This window comes from Podarcis tiliguerta, assembly GCF_965153285.1.
Source record: "Podarcis tiliguerta genome assembly, chromosome: 4".
Classification (NCBI taxonomy): domain Eukaryota; kingdom Metazoa; phylum Chordata; class Lepidosauria; order Squamata; family Lacertidae; genus Podarcis; species Podarcis tiliguerta.
The window spans coordinates 90,297,027-90,318,434 of NC_139537.1; the positions used below are offsets into that span (position 1 = coordinate 90,297,027).

General features: G+C 44.0%; 1 protein-coding gene across 2 annotated transcripts in view; it reads left to right on the forward strand.

Moving 5' to 3' along the window:
- GPC6 (glypican 6) overlaps positions 1-21,408 on the forward strand; it is a 766,899-nt gene that overhangs the window by 718,782 nt on the left and 26,709 nt on the right. The window contains exon 7 of one of the 2 annotated variants that reach the window (XM_083437892.1): positions 8,061-8,090. The exons of the other annotated variant lie outside the window; for it this stretch is intronic. Within the exon in view, the coding sequence (XP_083294018.1) occupies positions 8,061-8,090 (30 nt within the window). The remainder of the gene's footprint in view (positions 1-8,060; positions 8,091-21,408) is intronic. 2 annotated transcript variants of the gene reach the window in all.

A 21,408-nucleotide genomic window follows, 5' to 3' on the forward strand; every position in this document is an offset into this window, starting at 1 on the left:
TAATTATATAAGATATGCATGTGTAGTTTCCATTTCATTTAGAAAGCTCCCTACTGCTTACATGGGCTTCTCAGGAGTTCCCAGTTGTCTATCATCCAGATAAGGAGGCCTCAGCTGTCTTATATCTAGGCCCTGATCAGGTCCATGCCTGCTTAGTTTCAACAATGCTTATAGCATAAGGTGCTCTCAGCTCCTTCGCTGTCAGTTCTGATTATGTAACTGAGTAGGGATGCTACCTATCTCTATTCCCTGCATTGTTTTCAGTGAAATGTGCTTCTTTGTACCCACAAAGAGGTACCCACTCTTTGTGCCTCTTTGAGAACAGATTGCTGGATGTAATAGGAACAACTACTATAAATGGCAATCGCTTTTTTTAGTTCACTTTTTATGCTATCCATTTCTGATACTTAACAGAATTAAACCACTCTGTTCTGTCCAACAGAATGACAGACACCCAAGACACAATATTAAGATACAAAAAATATTGCCTTCACCCATATTCATCCCAGAGCAGCAGGAAGAAGATAGACTGGTATCTCCTGACTGTAAACCAGCAAGAGTTTCTGACTCCCAATGTTGTTGTTGTTGTTTAGTCGTGTCCGACTCTTCATGACCCCCTGGACCAGAGCACGCCAGGCACTTCTGTCCTCCACTGCCTCCCCCAGTTTGGACAGACTCATGCTGGTAGCTTCAAGAATACCATCCAACCATCTCATCCTCTGTCGTCCCCTTCTCCTTGTGCCCTCCATCTTTCCCAACATCAGGGTCTTTCCCAGGGAGTCTTCTCTTCTCATGAGGTGACCAAAGTATTGGAGCCTCAACTTCACGATCTGTCCTTCCAGTGAGCACTCAGGGCTGATTTCCTTAAGAATGGATAGGTTTGATCTTCTTGCAGTCCATGGGACTCTCAAGAGTCTCCTCCAGCACCATAATTCCCAATACAATTGCCCAAAAAAATCCCCAGAACATTCTTTCCTCCTTTCCCCCTCTGAAATTAAGACAGCTTGTGAGGAAATCAGAGTAGATTTGCATGTGAGCTAAATTTTTGGTATTGAAAACAAATCTGTGGACTGAGCAAGTATTTACCTTGTCCTACAATTCTATGTCAGCTTTCCTGTTTTGCACGTGAGTCCAGTTAGTAGACCTCAGACTTCTTTTAGGGCAGAGAGTAGATCTGCCAAGCCTACAATTTGACTCCATCCTTCCCTTTCTTTGGGTCTCTCTTGTGTTTGCCCTGCAATAGGCTGCTGCTACTCAACCAACCCCATCTTCCCTGGGCCCTGTTAAACTTTTACTACCCTATTTAAATATTGCTGGGCTTCATTGACCCAGCTTGCCTCCCTGCGATATCACCTTTCAAGCCTCTCTTCATGTGCTACAGAAATGCAATACATCATAGGAACTACTTTCCATAGAATTCTCAATAAGAGAAGTCCTCATGTCTCCAAATGAAGAATCATGTGTGGTCACCTAGTGGAAAGACCACTCCAGGCATCCAGTGTTAAAGGATTGTGCTTCTCCCTTGTATGGGAGAGAGTTCTTTTCGCTGCCTAGCTATTTTTTCTGAAACATGTTGCCTGTGGTAGGTACTGTCAGAAAGGGATGCGGGTGGCACTGTGGTCTAAACCACTGAGCCTCTTGGGCTTGCGGATTGGAAGGTTGGTAGTTTGAATACCCATGATGAGGTGAGCTCCCATTAGTCTGTCTCAGCTCCTGCCAACCTAGAAGTTCAAAAGCATGCCAGGGCAAGTAGGTACTGCTGCGGTGTGAAGGTAAACGACATTTCCATGCGCTCTGACTTCTGTCACGGTGTTCCATTGCATCAGAAGCGGTTTAGTTCCCAGACGTTTCACCATCTATTGATCCCTGTGCCACCACTTTATTTCTCACTGCCACCACCCAGGCCCTACCTGGTACAATACTGAGTCCAGTCAGGGTTAAATTGGAACATAATCTTTTGTTTATTTATTGCAGTTTAACAAGCATGTGGTTTCATAAACAGTATCGGTCAATTACAATCATGGGGTGCCTATCCAGACCTATAACTTCCGCTACCTGCTCTCACTCACTAAACCACCTCTCAGATATTTACTTGTCTTCCTAGCCCCTAACTATTCCTGACTCAGCTTATTTTGCTACACTAACTCAACCTACCCACAGACTCTATCCCAATTCACTCCCACTCCAACCAACCACCCAACTCCCAACGAACTCCTCCCAGAGCTGGTATTATAGACCCTATGACTCCACCCCCCTGGGTCCTGATTACCCCTGATTGGGTAACCTGTTTAACTATTTCACGTCCAGCACTCTCTTATGTTAACATCACAGCCACATGACCCGGAAAGCTGTCTGTGGACAAACACCAGCTCCCTTGGCCTGAAAACGAGATGAGCACCGCAACCCCATAGTCACCTTTGACTAGGGGTCCTTTACCTTTTTTTTCTGTCAGAAAGCTGATAGATGGGCATCCAAGAGACTGTCTAGGGCATCTATGCTTATTTACTTGGAAGAAATACCCCCAGATAGTTCATTCCAGCCCTGCACAGAAAACAGCAAGGAAAAAGACTATTATAGCACTAGCAGAAGCCAGCAGATCAGGGATGCTCTAACTGTGACCTTCCTTATGGTCACTCCAACTCCTGTCAGCCTCAGCCATCATGAGGAATAGTCAGGGATTATGGGAGAAGCAGGCCAACAACCTCTGGAGAACAACAGTTTCCTCCTCCCAGATTTACTGGCCGCTGCTACTAGCAAACCAATCTTCATGATATGAACTCCAAATGGCAAATCTATGCTGCAGATTTAAAACATTCCCACAAATTTGCCATGCATCTCACTAGTCATAATATATTACTCTTAAGATGAAATGGCGAGAACAGCTTTTCAACGGAGAGATCTGTTTCTGTCCATGAGAAAATTGAATGCGCCCAAAACTGAAACAAGTAATCCTGAGCCTGTCAAATTAAAGTGCAATCACTTCAACTCCCAATTAACTTTACAATACACTCATTTTTACAGCTCCTCTCATAATTAAATAAGCACTTATTGTTGTTAAGTGTCCATATGCATAATGCATCTTCGCTCGCTAAACTTTAATTAAGGAATTCATGTTTCAAACGAGTTGGGACACAAAACTTATTTCACAACTACATTAAACATATGAATCAGTGTTCTTGTTATCAATGCCTCCAACCATCGGGTACTTTTCTTTTGTCCCCTCAGACCAAAAAAAAAAAAAGTTTTTTGACACTCCATTCTTCTCAAAAATGACTCTTTACATGCAAAATATAAAAGTGATGCTGTTATGTGTGGTACATAAAAGCAGCTCTTGACTTTCATTGTGAAAGTCTGCATATTTTACCCTCTATCTTTTTTTACTGTTTTCTAACTCTGCAGCCTATTCAAAGAGTTTCAACAGACAAAGCTGCAATAACATTTTATAGCAAATGTGCAAATATGAAAGGGATTCGTAACACTTACATGTCTTAGCTATCGGTATACATTAACACTTTAAAAAAAATAATCAGAAGAAGCATGTTGCTGGGGTTATTGGTTGTCACGCACAATCATTTTGAGAATTAAAAATATAGAATCACAGAGGTGGAGAAGTCTTGAGACCATCAAGTACAACCCTCTACTTAATGCAGAAAATTCAGTGCCAGAGCACTCTTCTGAGAGAGGAAGAGTGGGTTATGAATTTAATAAAATCAATCAATCAATCAGTCCCCAAGAGATGGCTGTCCAGCCTCTGGTTGAGATCTCTAGATTATTTTTTGCTGCTGCTACTACTACAGCTATTACTATTATTATACCACCTTTCATTTCAAAAAGAAATACCAGGGTGGTTCACAAACAAAACCAACAGTAAAATGACAATAATAAAACTAATTAAAAACACAGCTGCTGTAATTAAAATACATAGTAAAACGGCTACATTAAAGCATCCACAATTAACATATGCAGGATAAACAAGCCAATCAGGGAAATGCTTTCAAGAAATGTTTTCAAGACCCAGCGGAATGCCAATGTTGATGGGGCTTCCAGGTTTTCATCAGGGTAGGGATTCCACAGCACTGGTGCTATCAGTGAAAAAGGCCCATCTATCTATCTATTACCTATCTGTCTACACATGCACACACATATTCAAATTTGAATTTGTGAAAACAACAAACCTCTTGGTCTTTTCCAAGACTTACAATGATAACAGATGCAGTAATGTCCATGATTAACAAATCTTTCAGACTTCTAAGCTTAGAAGCACATAGGTGACCACTGTTCAGTCAGTTGAGAAAACTCTTCTCCCTCCCTCCAATTGGGTACATGGAATTTTCAATTTGAGGTGGATAAATTAAATTAGGTTTATAAATGTTTGATTCTTATTGTGGATTAGGAGGATTCTTAGAGTGGTGGCCATGGCAAAATAATGAAGATAGTGGTTATGAATATAATACTGTTGAATACATCTGAAATGCTGGACTTTCAAACCCAAATATATATAAAACCTTCCGGAATGTGTCTTTACTGGTGAAATAATGAACATCTGGCAGCTCTAATACAGAAGTCTAATCTTTCCAATCAACTTGGCAGAAAATGGGTAGAAAAATAAGCTGCCAGGTCCACAGGGTCTGACTTTTCAATTCGATAAATCTAGAAAAATTGTGCTTATCCACACTTAGCCAATATGGATACAGGTGTGCATCTGAATGTGCAGGTCTAATCATACCATATAGTGCTAATTTCACCCCATGGAACAGACTTCAGGTGCCTACGGATGCTTCCACATCAATACTCCATACATTAAGAATAGGGAACCCATGCCAAAATGATGTTGTACTACAACTCCTATAAACCCTAATGGGACTTCAATCACCCCAATGGATGGGGCTGGGCTGGTAAGAATCTGCATCTGAAAATATCTGGAGAGCCACCAATTCCCCAACTCATTGGGGCAGCATTGGGGCCATTGAGTTGGATCCACACATAGACTTAGAGGAGACTCACTGATTTTAGTGTTAATTAGTCCCATTGACTTTAATGGTTCTACTCAAAGCTAGACTAAACATGGATCCAGCCCTTTGTTTTTTAAACAAAACTTCCTGGAGTCTTAATCAAGGGCAGAAAATGCAACTAGCACAGTAGGATTTATTTTATGCAGCAAATTTCTTTTATTCATCCCCGGCCCCCTTTCATTTACAACCATAAATAAGCTATAAAATGATTTGCCATGTCCCCACCGGGGACATTTTCTTAAAAAAGGAAAAGAAAACCCTTTAAAGATGGGTTTATTCTTCATTCTACAATAGGAATAGGTATTTTTAAATGTGAAAAACACTATTGTATAGACCAAGTGCAATATCTTCTTTGTGTATTTTACCAGGCAGGAGTCAGCTTAACCACTGTAAATTCATAAGACAGGCTGACAAAATGGGGGATAAGTGACGGCTTGAAGCTGTGCTACTTACCAGCAGCTTGACTCCAGGATCATTTTAGAACATCTCATGTCTGTCTTTCCTAAGGATTTGCAGGAGCTATATTGGGCGGCTGGTCCTAGGTGTCTGAAAGGCAAGCAAATCTCAGCATAAATAAGGCAATCTGCTCTATGCATTCCCATTAACTTGCAGCGACAAATTTAGCTTTGTGTGACTCTGCCAGATTCTTTTCTGCATTTCTGCAGAAACAGCAGGCAAATAACCAAGCTCCCCGCTTAGCCATATGCTACAGCTAATGGTGATCTCTTCCCCCCACCCTCCCTGGGTAGCTTATGAATGGGAAAGCCATGTGTCGCTATTCATCTTTATTTATTTATTTTAGTTATATATTTATGGAACTTGTAAACTGAGCCTTCATCCCAAAATGGATTTCGGAGCAGTAGACATTTAAAATCTACAACAATAATAATAATAATAATACAAAGCCAACGTTAAACTTCAATATAATAAAAGTGAGAGGAATAAAACCAGTCAACCAGCTGAAAATATGATAATTTAAAATTAGGCAAATAAAAAGGTGCCAAAAGGAACACATTGCCGGTGGCAGGATTGCCATTCTCAGGAGGGCATTCCAAAGCTGGCATGCTACCACGGAGAAAGCGCTCTTTTCTGCATATGTATAACACACTTCTCCAATAGCTGGAACATGGGAAAGTGCCTCCTCTGGTTATCTTAATGCAATGCCAGCTTGAAATGGGAGGAGGTGCTCCTTCAGATATTTGGGGCCCAAGCTCTTTAAGGCCAAAACCAGCACCTTGACATTGAACAGGAAGCAAGTATGGTTCCCTCAGAATGGATGTGATTTGACTCCATGAAGAAAAACCATCTGGGATTCTGTACAAGTTGAAGATTTCAAACCACAGCCCCACATTTCGCACGTTAAAATAATTCAACCTGGAGATTACCAGACAAAGGTTTGCTGTAGCCAGGCTATCCTTATCCAGGAAAGGTCACCACTGACCAATGAAGCAAAGCTGGTCAATGGTGCTGTGAGCCACTTGGGGTTCCAGTGACAATGCTGGATCAAGCTATTTATCTGCTCCTTTGCAGGAGTGCAACCCCATCCAGAAAAGTTAACACAGCAACTTTCCAGACCAGGAAACTATCAACCCAAAGTGCTTGTCTCCTCAAGATTCAGCTTCAAATTATTGGTCCTCATCAAGTCCAGATAGTAATTCAGTACCTCCATAGCCTCACCTGACTTTGATGACAAAGTGAAATAGGGTTAGGTGTCATCTAGATACGAATGACACCTCCCTCCAAATTTGTAAGACACCTCACTCAACAACTCCATTTCAGGTTTCATTTAGCTGTCGTGATCAAATGAGCAATCTTCTAGAATCCACAAAGAATGTCCTCTGTGCTTTCGAGACTTCAAGAATCAAGAAGCTCAAACGTCAAAGTCTCAGTAGTGCCCACTTCCAAACCCTTCACAAATCACAGTGAATAGACCAAACCCTGAATCTCCCAGATTAATATTTAGACATTCAATGCAGTTGGTCCCAGGACGCAGCATAATCCAGAAAGCTGAACCTAAGCAGACTTGCCGATCTGGTCTGTAAATAAATGGGAGACCATTTGAGAATTCTAAGTCTGCCACCTTGCCCTTCATTGTGAAAGAAAGATGGGGTATAAATGTCACACTAATGATTGTGATTTCATCTTTGAGTAGCAGCACAGGACAATCTGAACTGGTTCTAACTGGTGAGAAAGAAAGAGACAGACAGAGCGTTACCTGAAGCAGAACAAAACAACAAAACAATTGATTGCAACTAAGCCAGAATAGGACCAAAATAAACACAAGGGCTTTGGAAGAAAACTGCCTTTGAGGCCTCCCTGATAATATACGGCCAAATTGTTTTATATTGATTTATCATAACACACTCCAATACCAGGCAGCATGGAGTGGTTAAAATGAAGTGAGAGACACCCCTGCCATCATCAAAGCATCAGTCTTTGTCAGAATGTCACCTTTTAAAGAGATGAGAGAGTGCAAAATGGTCACCTGTGTTTATGGTGCACAAAAGTTCAGAAACCCTGATGTATCTTCACTGCAGTCTGAGTTTCTAAAAGTGCATGCATCTCCTTATACATTAATTCGCTGCCCCAATTTTACTTCGATTAAGGTCTTAAGCAGGAAATGTCTGATATTATTATTGTGGAAATGTGCCCCTTTCTGTTTAGCAGAAGAGACTTTGATAACTTTGGTAGGAACTGGGGATGGGTGAGTGGCGGGACACAGAGATTAATGGCAAGAGGAGAGAGAAATTATGAATTCTGTTATTACATTCCTGAGAGTTTGTATTCTGAAGTTTTTAGCATTAGCCCTATAGAAAAGTTAAAACATGCACTCAATTAAAAATAGAACAAAATAAAAGCTAAATGTGATACAGAGGTGGTTTGGGGCTAATTGGATATGTGTATATTGTCAGCCATAATTAAATAAGTCCCATTCACAGTGGTTTGCCAATACTGATACACTATCTTCTTTGCAGCTGTCTTCTCTCTATAACCTAACACTTTGTCTTGAATTATTTTCTTTTCTTTTCTCTCTCTTTTGCTTCCCAGAGGACTATCTGGAGGACAATGCAACATGGTGTAAGCTCTGGTATTCTTATTCTTGACTTTCATATCCATTCGCCTGTTTCTGATTTTGCTGTGCAAACTCCATCTAGTATCATCTGTGTCACGTTCCCTTGGCTTTCCTGCAAAATGAGTTCATTTCCAGTTTTCAGAAATCTCAGTGTTTGGAACGGGTGATTCGGACTCTTTTCATCACCCCTCATTTCCCAGAGTGGCTTTCATCTAAGTCCGTGTTTCCCAAACTTCTAATGACTGAAATTCAAATGACACACCAGTCATACAGCTGTACAGATTTCCTTTTAGACTATGTTATTACATCTCTCCAGCACCCAACTAAATGCAATGCCATCCAAACAATTGTGTTAATGGCTTTTCAAAAATAAATTGTGGACAAGGAGCCTCTGAAACTGATCAGGACTCTGGTGTGGGGAATAGGGGGGCTTTAACCCTTTGGCCACCGCAGTGGTTGCAAATCTCCCTGTATGGAATTTCCATTTTCCAAAGCCATTTGTGTAATTGCTCATCTCGTTTGGCCCTCAGGTGTCTCCATCCTCTGCATGAATCTGCATTTGCTTCAATCCATTCTAATTGTTGCAGACTCTACTCTTTAAATGATCTGGAAAGGACTGCATGAAGTAAAACTTGGTTTCAGCAAGGCCCCAGAGTAAAATTCCATATTTTAGGATAGCGGGTAGATAGTTCAACTGAAGAAATATAAGATTCAGTAAACTTCAAAGGTACATGCCCTCCCACAAGCTACATTTAATTTATTGTAAAAAGGGAGGGAAATAATAGAAATATATCTTATGTTATTTTTAATGCATCATAAAAAACTATAGCAATGGAATCAACACGGTACTTATTTCACAATGGGATTTGCACCTTTGACTTGCATACCTAGTGCACAGGCTCATTTAATTTATTGTTTGAAGCAACCGTTTTTCTGTTCGTATAACCAGTGTTTATTTCTGAGCTGGACGAGGGGGGGGGGGGGAATAGGTCATGGTAAGAATGAAGTCTGAAATACAGGCAATTTCTTACTTTCCATAAGGACTCAATCAGCGAATGCCAGAGCAAGATATTCATACATTTATTTATGTGTCACGTACTTATACAAAGTGATTTCACAGCTCCTGTGCCACCTTTTCCTGTTTTACCAAGGGTTGTGGACTAGAATCTATCCATCTCATAGTCTGGGCGCCACCCAGGAAAACACAGTATATCCTCTGGTTAGGCTTGTGCAGTCAAGCAACTTTCATAACAGGAAAGTCCAAGGGGGAACTATGGCAGTGCTTAATTTCAAAAACTGGTTTAGTTGATGTCAGACTCCAGAACTTCTTACAGTTGCTTGGTGGGTCAGGGAAGAGCTATGACAGAGGAATTCCTTAATGTCATCCACTTAAGCTGGCCATTTCTCTATCTGTTGCATCACCAAGCAGGAGGAAGCGCATTGTGTTTGAAGGAGGGATGAATTTGAGTCAGCTGCCTGGGGCACATCAGCACACTTGTCTCAATAGAATACATTTAATCAGTCTGCAGTCACCATAATCCTCCAGCCAGATTTCATTTACAGTTAGCTGGTGTATTGCAATGTAGCCCAAAAAAAAGAGAGGATTTTTCTCTAGCATCGCCGCTTAAACCTGCAGACATACAGTATGTCTGAGTCAGGAAGTATATTAATACTCTAAATATACAATTTGTCTCTCAAGCATTCACAGAATATAAAGTAGAATAAATTCATATTTAATGAATGCAAATGACGTCTAGTATCTTTAACACCACGGGACGGATACAGCCTTTTCTGCAATTCTTCTTCATGGGTATATGTAGATGTGAATACAGAATACTTAGATGTGACAACAGAATATGTTAAAGGGGCAAGACCTTGTACGGTCTCAGTCACACCTCCAAGTCAGAAAATAACAGGTTGATAAGAAGCCAATGATGTAAACGTGCCAATATTTTCACACTGCTGGGTTGCTAAGCTGCTGCAGGTGCATTTCCTCATGCATAAAATGGAACATATCGTGGATGAGATCACAACAGAGGATCTGATCTCAGTCAAAGCATACAGTTTCCATTTAGCAACCTCCGCCTGTCTGTCTGTCCTCTCTGTAAGAGACAATGATGGAGTTGAACTCCTTTAGAAATGTTCTTCATAAAAGGGAACACCTGTGGTCATCCTTAATCAGGGGTGTAGCACATCTTCTTGAGTGTGAACAGTGATCCCTAATCTTAATCATGTTCTTCCCTGCAACATAGTCTCTCACTGTGCTATTCCAGAGAAAAACTGATGTTGATAGAACACGGTTTGCCCATTCAAATGAGCCGTGGGCAAATGTGGGGTTTCAATCCTGGCCTCCCAAACAGAAGAACAAAACTGGCCTACTGTGCTGGTCCCGGGGGGGGGGTTACCATGAGGCGTGGTCAGAGTCCGGTCCTGGGTCGAGGGTCTGGAGACTGTCCACCAAGGGTGAAGCGGGGTCCAAAGCAAGAAGCCGGGCGTGGTCGGGAACTCCGGGAAAAAGGGTCTGGGTACTGGCAGAAACAGGTTTCCAACGACGTTGCTCCCGCAACCTGGGACTGGGCTGACTGGCCTTTATCTCCTCTGGGGCCTAGGGCGGCCCCGGCCCACAGGTGACTCGCCTCTCCTGGCCTTAAGGCGAGCACTCCTCCTGATAGAACTTAGTTCCCTCCGCCTCTCTGCCCTGAGCCTCTGCAGCTCCGGAGAGGCTGGAGGGTTACTGGACCCAGAGGCAGCCTCACCTTCCCCTGACAGAGCTGGGCGAGGTGCACCTGCAGGCAATGGGTCCTCAATCACCCCCGGAGCCATCTGGTGTCTGCTCCTGAGGATCCGGCACAGGTGCGGGCCCTTCAGATTCAAGGCCCTGCCCCGGCTCAGCCGGCCCTGGAGGCGGGGACTCCTGTGCAGGCTGGGATTCCTCCGGTTCAACCTCTGAATCAGATTCCCAGGCCATCACACCTACTAGAATTCCAGCAACCATCTACTTTTGTCAGATGGCTACTTTGACTGGGAGCAGAGCCGTCTTCCCCATTGGGTTTATTGGTGCGTTGCGCCAGGGCGCTGGCCTCTTAGGGGCACCCCAGCGAGTGGGGGAGCTGCGCAGCTTTGCCGGCAGCCTCCCCTTTCCCTCCTGCATGCCTGCCAGCTGTGCCCCGTCAACCATATGGCTGGCAGGCATGCAACTTCCTTCTCAAGCCCCCGCAGGAGGAGAGCAATCCCCGCAAAGGCTTGGGAAAAGGTTGACAACTCTGGGAAATGGGGCGTGGGGCGCCGGAGGGATATTTGCACCACGGTGCCAGATATGCTTAAGACGGCCCTGACTGGGAGGTAGGAAGTGGGGAGCCAGCACTGCAGTTCTCCTCGCCCCACACTCTCTGCCACAGCTGTCACTCTCTTGTCAGAAATCACACTGCAGCATTATGCACTAACTGCAGTTTCTGGACCAAGGCCAAAGGAATGTCATTGGAATTCTACTCAATATTGATCCAGAGTAGATTCCAATGTATCGTTAGCAGAGTAAAAACTTAAACACATTGCAGGATTCCCAAACAGTGGACCAGATGCAATTAATATTTCATCCAGCAGAGCTTTACTGCTACTGAAGGCAAAATGAGCATAATGATCACAAATCCAATATATTCAGGATTGGCACTGTCCATAAGAAATCCAGTTGCAGCAGACTTAACTTAAACTTACAATAACTTATAATACATCTAAAACTTAGCACTAAGCATACAGAACACCACACAAGAAGGAAAGGAGATAGAAAGCGAAAGTGAGTGAAACCCAGGCTCCTTCTGGCCTATTATTATAGTCAGCATGACCTTGACAGAAAGAGATAAGAGAACCATTTAAACCAGCTGTACTCAGCTTCCCTGAAGGAATAACCCAAACACCATGAACCGTCTGCTTGTTTCTTTCACACAGAGAAACTTCCAGAAGCTTCCAGAACCCTCTTGAATTAATTAGAATAGGAAAGATCTCTACACTTCAGATCAATACTTTCTGTACTAAGAAATGCAAACTGACAAGGAAGCCCCACGGAGAGTTCATTACAGTAAACCAGTCTTGAAATCACCAATGCCTGCACCACTGTGGTCTGCAAATGGCCTCAGCAGGTTAAAAACAACAACACCTGCTTTGAAGCATGAGGGCAAGGGGTTCGGAAACCCATTTCCCTTTGTGCCTGATACCTATCTCAAATTGTAGATTTGGTGGCACAAGGTCCAGTGTCTAAAATAAACAACAATCACAGAGGTTCGTGTGATGCTCAGTTCCTCCATAAGAGAACGTCTCACAGATGAAGGCTGAACATTACCCTTATTTCCCAAGATTCTGACAACTGCAGACAGCAGTGTTAAAAGTTGAGCTAAATCCTGTAAGAGAAAGTTTACCCGTTTGATATCAATGGAGAAGGATGTCCCAGCAATATTAGATTAGATGCTGGATTGTTTCTTTCTCCCACTCATAGCTTATTACTAGATTCAGTTGACAAGGAGTTAGATAACAATGGCTTTCGAAATCTTGCAGAGACATGCATGCACGCACACCTTTTTAAACTGCAATATTATTCCAAAAAGCAGCCAACTACGTTCACATTATGCTAATTCTGATGCTTTGCTGCTGTTTAGCATATGAAGGCACTACTTTACCACAACGCTACTTAAATTCTGATGTTTCATAAGAACCGCTGTCCAAAAGAAACTGGTCGTTCAGCTGGTGATTTTTAGCAATATTCTACTGTAATAACAACCATGAATCTCTGGAACTAGGTTTCCTCACAGCCTTCTTCTTTGGTTAAAGAAAAAAAATTCTGATCGTAAAATAACTCCTCTCTAAATCTCTTCCGTAGAGGAACCTGTTACTCCCGGTTTAGTTCTTTTCGGTTCTGGTAGGTTTTCAGTTCAGTAATAGTAATTATAAAGAATGAATACATGAAACAACTGAATAGACTGCCCAACACTGAGGAAACTTGAGCCTTTGAAAACAAAAGCTATGGTGACAATTGACCTTTTCTGTAAAATGGTAACAAGGGAAAAGGCTCTCCCCTAAGGTATTCAGTAAATTTTTAAGCATACAGTACCCCATCTTCATTCTGAAGTCCTCCCCGGGGAGGACTGTACCACCTCTTTTTCTTAATGTCTGAATCGGCTTCACAATTCTTATTATTGATTTAGTATGAGCATAGCAAATGTTTCAGAATTCTGCTTTTATATAACCTCATTCTAGATCAGCAAAATTGGAGGCAGCGACTTCCCTCTGACAGAGGGAAAGCAGGGAATGACACTGGCGACTCACACTCGGTTGGGAATGTAAATCTCATTTGACAACGCTGATGTAGTGTGTGTCGAAATCATTCCAGGAAGAAGTCACTTGAGAACCGGGGTGAATATGATAAGTGAAATTAAATCTCTTTGCTGCAGTCTGAATTTATCACAAGACAAAGAAGGCCAGAGCTGCAAATGGAAAACCCCGGTTCATCTATCCTCTTGATACTAGTTCTCCCAAACCATTTTCATCTTTTTGGTTTTAACAGATGCACTGCTTGAGTAGTCATAACAGAAATGCGCTGCGGAAGATTTTGCCTTTGACAGACACAGTCATAACAGGAAGTTGGTTTACAGCAAATGAAAAGTGATTTCCCAAGCCAAACATATAGCCCCTAATACATTTCTCTTTGGCTCGTAATGGACATTTGACACTTTATGGACTTCTAGGGATGTTACTAGTGCTTAGAGAAAAAAGTCAGATACTGAAACTAAAGGGATTTATTTACTTTTGCCGCGAGACTTGTTCTCTCCGTGAACTTTCAGGCAAGCCCAAAATGGTGAGCAATGGTACTGACTCATGAAGATGGCCAGAGAGAGTGAAGTGGAATCTGCACACACATAAAAAGAAATGTTGTGAAAATGCTTTTTTAAAAAAAACGTATTGAATTTGCCATAGCTCGCCATCGCCCTCTACTGTCACACTTTTATAATGCACTTTACAACACGTTCAAAAACGTTTTACTTGCAGCTGTGTAGCTGAGTCCAGAGAGGGACGCGGGTGGCACTGTGGGTTAAACCACAGAGCCTAGGACTTGCCGATCAGAAGGTTGGTGGTTCAAATCCCCATTATGGGGTGAGCTCCCGTTGCTCGGTCCCTGCTCCTGCCAACCTAGTAGTTCGAAAGCTCGTCAAAGTGCAAGTAGATAAATAGGTACCAATCTAGCAGGAAGGTAAATGGCGTTTCTGTGTGCTGCTCTGGTTCGCCAGAAGCGGCTTAGTCATGCTGGCCACATGACCCGGAAGCTGTATGCTCGCTCCCTCGGACAATAAAGCGAGATGAGCACCGCAACCCCAGAGTCCGCCACAACTGGACCTAATGGTCAGGGGTCCCTTTACCCTTTTCCAGAGTCCTTCCCCAGCCATTTGAAGATGTCTAGTATTGAATAGAGATGCTATTGCCTTGTTCGCACCACACCTTTCTCTTCCCACTTGCAAAGCCGGCTGTGGGTTTTTGTGGTGGTCTCTTCCCCTCACATCCTCACATCACAGCGGCTTTCACCCACTGCACCTGGGTGGAACGAAACTTACTCCTATCCTTTCTTCTCTCCTTCCCATGTAACACAAGGAAGAAGAGCACTGTTAGTGGCAGAAACGGGTGAACAAGTGGCAGGAGGAGGAGGAGGAGCAGCAACAGAAGCTGGTATAGCCACTCAGCCGCCTGTCTGGCCTCTCTAAGCTGAGTCCTTACCTGGGCTTAGCAAAGCAGTGTTCTTTGTCAATCATTCATTCAGTCCTTCAAAGACATTGCACCCCATCGCTTGGCCAGAAAAGCTTTCAGAGTGGCTGAATCAATGAAAATAGCACAGACTTTGCCCTCAAGCTTACAGTTTAACAAGACGACTCACAAAAGGAAAAAGCAGGAAGGGAAGGGGCAATGAGCAAACTCAGGGATTGTGGATGGCACAAAGTTCTTATAATGATCAGCTAAGCGGGCCTTGGTGGTCCCTGAGAACTATGGCCTGGACCAAACCTCCTAGAAGCAGATGTAGCCAGGAGATGTTTACTTGAGAAGATGAGACCTTGGCCTTCTGGGGGCCTAACTGGAATGTGCCAGTTTCTTGTCATTCTGATTGTGGCAGTGACATCATGGGAGACCATTACCTCCAGATCAGATGGCCCTGCCATGGTTGCTTACAAGCCAATTGATTCGATGAACCAGTTGGTTTTGAAATGGCCCAGCCCTGGTGATGTGGGCAGTGACTGTCTGCTGCTTCCAGCTGCCTAGAGAAATGCAGTGGTACCTCTGGTTATGAACTTAATTCGTTCCGGAGGTCCGTTCTTAACCTGAAACTGTTCTTAACCTGAGGTACCACTTTAGCTAATGGGGCCTCCCGCTGCTGCTGTGCTGCCGCTGCGCGATTTCTGTTCTCATCCTGAAGCAAAGTTCTTAACCCAAGGTACTACTTCCGGGTTAGCGGAGTCTGTAACCTGAGGTGTTTGTAACCCGAGGTACCACTGTAACTGTATTTTCCATTGTGGCACCTGCTTCAGTATTGCTAGCAGAAAGTAGTGAAAAGGTGTGGCTTCTCATTGTCCTTCTTCTTAAACCCACACGTATGTTTTACAGGAGGTGATAGCAGGATCTCAGTACTGGGAGAGACGTTTTATACATGCTCAGATATCCGTAGACTTTTTGCATTGCTTCCCTGAACCCTGATTCTCTGTTTGCAGCCATCACTGAGAAAGCGTGTGCTCCAATAAATGAGAGCACGTGTTGCGGTGTGGGCCACTGGGCCAGGCCTCTTGTTGCTAGGCAGGTTAATAGTTGTTGCCTGGCATTGTGATTGGATAACCGGGTTGCTGGGGCAAATTGTATGTTGCAAATTGAGTGGGTGGGACCATAGTCTTTAAATATTGGTGCACTCTGGCTTCTCTTTCTCTTTGCAGAGTGCATCGGATCACCCGCCCACCCGCCCTCTTTTCCGGTTGACCTTGCTTTGCCTGTCATGGGGTCGTCTGCCTTGGCGCAGGGGCCTAGTAGGAATTTTGCCATTTGGTGATTGGCTGTGCCATTTGGTTTTTGCCTACTACTCAGCAATTCGTCACAACTTGTAAGGTTGCGGTTAGGCATTGGTTATAATATGCTGGTGGTGGAGGGGTCAGGATAGGCTGTGCCTGCCCCTCCTATTGCGCTGAAGGGAATTCCGTTAAAGGAATCCTGGGGCTTGCCACGATTTCGTCCAATCCCTGTCATGGGAATCCCTGTCATGGGACTAGAGCCGGCAAGCTTTCGGGGAGCTTCTGGGGTGAGCGGCGTGGGTCCGACGCTTAGCTCAAATGACCCCCAAGTTTGACTTTCCCTTCTACTGGCTACCGATCGGACCTCGGGATGTCAGTTCTGTCCCAGGCGGGGGGACAGATAGTCATAACCAATGTCTAAACAACCACTCACTGATTTTGTATTTTAATAAAGTTGTGGCCAAAATAGTGCCCAAAACCCAAAACTAAAATTACGTGTTATGTGTGAAGTTATTTGAGGGGTGGCCTGGGGACCTACACACACAACTAGACCCATTTTGATGTATACTGAGAGAAAGCCAACCTGGTTCAGATCAGAGTCATCTTCCCCACGTGTGATGTCTTTCATATGATTCTGAGAATGAAGAAGCATGATTTGTCATTGTACAGAAATGTATATGCATGCGGTTATGTCCCAGCTTGGAGCTTATGGCACTGATTGCAAAAAGAGGAGCCTTGGGGTCAGCCAGATGTTCAACTAACTCTGGCGTTAACTGAAGTACTGGGAACTGTGATTTTTGCACACCACACATGAATGCTCCTGGGCTGAATCTGGTGCGCAGATACTCCTGTACAAGGCCTATTTGAATCAGTAGATTTGACTGTGCAAAACTGATGACAAGACTGCATTCCTAAGTGCCTTTGGTCAAAAACTTCAGAAAGTCAAATGCAAAGTTTCTCACTTGAGTAAGAGCTAGCAGCTTTTGTTTGAAATCTGCAAAAAGCCAAATGCAAAGGCTCTCACTTGAGTGAAAGCTGGCGCCTCTCTATAAATAAAACATTAAAGATGGATAGGTAATATTTCCTGTATGCAGATTGCCGTTTTATGTCAGTGTATTTGGCAACAGTCTATGTGAAAGCCACCCGTTTAAGATAGATGATGTCTGACTTAAGCCTTAAATATCCATAATATTAAAATCTGGTTAGTATATCCTGTGCAACAATTTATGCAAAGTCACTTGCTTAAGGAATAAGGATGTGGTGTTTTAATTAGAGTCAAGTGACAAGGCAAAAGAGTGGTCCTTGCCTTGTGCTATTTTCGGAGCAGATTTGTATGACGGTGATCTGGAACTGACATCCATCCCCTTAAACCCACCTCTGTTTTCTGTTTCAGTCTGTAGCAGACGGAACATACTATCTGTATATTAAGGGGATAGAAAACAGCCAGAGCTACACTCCCCCTTTCAAATTCCCTTGATTAAAATGGGACAGTTTAGGATGTGCATCTCACTCACTGATTTCAGCTTTGGCTAGATTGTCTGTAGCCATGGTGGACAGAAACTTCGCTTTTGAAAGTTTTTTTAATCAAAAAACCCCCCAGATATTTAACATTTTCTGAAAGAGTCAGCACATTTTATGCTAGTAAATTGCATTTCACCTAGGGCAGTTGTGGCACCGAAATTTCTAGGCCCTGGGATTCCACTGGCATATATAAAACTGGCAGGAAAGCAAGCATATAAAGGATAATGAAGAAAATGCATTTATTGCTGTCATTTAAATGTCATTCTGCTTTAGACAATATATTTATAGCAATGAGGCATTCTGATGTTTCATATTGTAAGAGTTGCTCCTTTTATGACTTCCATGTCATGTTTGCTTAGTAAAACCAATTTTTCTGCTCCGCTCAGTTTTATAGGGTCAGCCTAGTCTGAGAAAATCAAATCTCCCTGCCTCTCTTTCATACATCATCATTTGGAATCACCAACGATTCCCGTTCAGGAACCAGCACTTGTTTTCAGCTACAATATTCTGTTTATTGCAGGGTTGTGGTTTGTGAAGGAGAAAGGAGTTTGGGCTAATTTTCCCACCCCTCGTTGGCTGGATGGGTAGGGAACAGGCAAGGTAAAAGGCTTGTGTCTGCATAACGGGAACTTTATTTCGTAAAATTCACATTCAGTAAGGAAGTAAACCTCATATTGGGCTTGGAGCAGGAAAGCAGGTCTGTTCTGAGCAAAAGAGGAAGGGCGCATGAAGCAGCAGACATGGCCGGGCAGCTGTGACACCAAAACACTTCTGTAGCATAGCACCCCCATCCAGTGGCGTAGCGTGGGTTGTCAGCACCCGGGGCAAGGCAAGTAATTTGCGCCCCCTAACCCGGGGCAAGGCAAGTAATTTGCGCCCCCTGCTGCACTGTCCCTCCCCCAGATAGTCCCTCGCTCTCTCTCCGCACCGCACCGCACGCCTGGCACCCTCCCCTCCACAGTGGGCGGTGACCCGGCGGCTCGGATCGGATTTGCACAGCCAGCACTGCAGTGAGAGTGAGTGAGCCAGGTAGGGGCAGAGAGCTGCGAGTGCGAGCACGCCCCCCCCCCCAGATGTTGCGCCCGGTGCAGCCGGCCCCCCTGCACCCCCCACGCTACGCCACTGCCCCCATCACCAGCCTGCTCCCCAACCTGCCTTCAAATCTGACAACCCTAAACTAGGGTTACCAGATGTCCCCGGTTCCCAGGGACAGTCCCCGGATTTGCAAATATGTCCCTGGACAAATTCCGTCCCCGGAATGTCCCCAGATTTGCAAATCTGTCCCCGGGAAATGTGGCAGCAGCAGCCTCAGCTGGTAGTGTTAGTGCAATTGGCTCTGGCTGGCTTCAGGAGCCATGGCACCCGCCATTTTTCCTTGACGGAAGTCCCCATATGATGTGTTGAATGGTCACTTTAAAATGTGAAGGTTCATTATTGTTTCACAAGTTGTGTATGCCTTTAAGGGCTGGGGCCAGGGCAAATAATAAGACCCAGTCTTACAGCTGTGAAACATAGCAGGTGCTGCTGAGTTGTGCTAATCAAGCTGTGTCAGCAATTGGGTATAATATATAAGGAGCAGCACCTAGCTCTCTCATTACCCTGGGCGATCAGTTGGTGGTTGGGTCATGTTTGTTGTTGTTATCTTTAGTGTAAAAGGAGTTTTTGTTTTGTTCTTAAAACCTTGTTAAAGTTATTTTTGAGTTCCTTGTTATGCATGGTCTCCCCAGCAAGCTCTCTGCAGCGCTACTAAACTGCAAATAGCCAACATGATGTGCACAAGACACATGATATGGGGACTTCTGGCGAGGAAAAATGGCGGGCGCCACGGCAGCAAGCAGCTCCTAAAGCCAGCCAGAGCCAACTGCGCTACCAGGCTGGCTCTGGGCTTCTGACTGCCACTGCCGCCGCCACTGCCAAAGGGGAATCAGGGACATCCAGTGGTACAGATCTCCTGCCCCATTCCCCCTTTGTTTTGACTGATCGCAGGAGGCTCAGGAGTTGTACATTTATGTTTCACAGGGTGCGAAAGAAGGGCTTTGCACCTTTATACAATATGCATGTGTGCTTGGGCCCAGGGTCTTTTGCCTCACCATCCCCACTACTGACTCCCTATTGCTACTCAGCTTCAAAATGTCCCCAGGTTCATTGGACAAAAATCTGGTAACCATACCCTAAACCCATTGCTGAGTTGCCTTTGTTTCTTTTTACACCAAGTGAATTTCACACGTATGCCACCAAGATATCTATGGTGCTAGCATGTGGGCTCACTGTTTTTGTGAGAAGGCCACAACTAGAGATAGGGAAGATATTCAGTTCAGTTCACATTTGAAAGTGAACTTGTCTAATGAGCCCTTCCCAAAACAATAAGTGAAGCAAGACCCTAGCATCCTTCAAAATTCTTACGATCTTTTATGTCTGTATTTTAAACCAATAAAGATTATTTTTTTAAAAAAAATCATGCTTTTCTGAATTTTGCAATGTAGTTTTCCAAACAAATTTGCACTGAAACGCTGTTACATTTTCAGACCTTCTCAGTGTCCCTGTTTTCCAGGGATAGTCCCAGATTTACAGAAGCTGTCCCAGTTTCTGGTTTGATCCCAGAATGTCCCACTTTTCCTTAGGACATCCCTATTTTCATTGGAGAAATATTGAAGGGTGTGGAGTTATGTGACCCCCGAGCCAAGGGGATAAGTAACTATGTAACCTTCAGAAGACATCTGAAAGCAGCCCTGTATAGAGAAGTTTTAAAATGTTTTATTGTGTTTTTGTATATGTTGGAAGCTGCCTAGAGTGGCTGGGGCAACCCAGTCAGATGGGCTGGGTATAAATAATAAAATATTTTTTAGTAGTGGTATTATTGAATAGGACAGCATTGTACAACATGTCAATCAAGATCTACTTGTAGATCATGTGATTGTTTATCATCGATCTCTGTAGATCGATCTCTCTCTGAAGGAGGAGACGCAAATGGGCGTGAGGTGGGCGGAGGCATACGCAGATGGAGAGACTGAGTGAGAGAGAGAGAAGCCCTGTGCACAGGCTCCTCGAGAGAAAGGACTGGTTTGGGGGGGGGGGAGAGAGAGAGAGAGAGAGAGAGAGAGAGAGAGAGAGATGGACATTCCAGGATCCAAGGATCCAGCTCTTGAGGAGAGGATTGCCTTGCTCCCCTCCCCATTGTAAACCAACAAGCTCTCTCACTGAGCACAGCAAGACTTACTCTCGAGTAAACATGCATGAAGGAGTTGGGGACCCTTTGTGGCTGTTGCCAACCCACCCACATGGGGAGGTGTGTGTGTGCAGCCCTGCACACTGCCTCCTCCTCAGAAGAAAGGGCTGGTTTAGGTTTACTTGAAAGGAAGGGGTGGGTTGGATCCAGGGGAAAGGGCTTCTACAGGTTTCATCCAGTTCTTAAGGTGGTGCTTGAAGGCTGTCAACTCTGCAGTTGAGTTTACCCAATTTCTGTTTCGAACTATGGGGGAAACCGCTGTGGGTGACATGTGCCCCTGACTCATTTGAAAAACAGCAAGAGTCCTGGGGTACTTTAAAGACTTAACTCTTGGAACTTTGAAGTGTCAGGCATAGCTCTAATGGCTTTAGCCCAAACGTAGCAGAGTTTTCCTGCACAGCAAAGAAGCTAGTTGAGGTGGAAATGACTAGTCAGCTAGACTCAGAATAACTATTTACAGGATTTATTAAAAGGGAAAAGAAACCAGCAGAGTTTCTGCATACAAAACAAAGCAAAATAAATCCTTTCTTTCTCTCTCTCTCTCTTAACCAT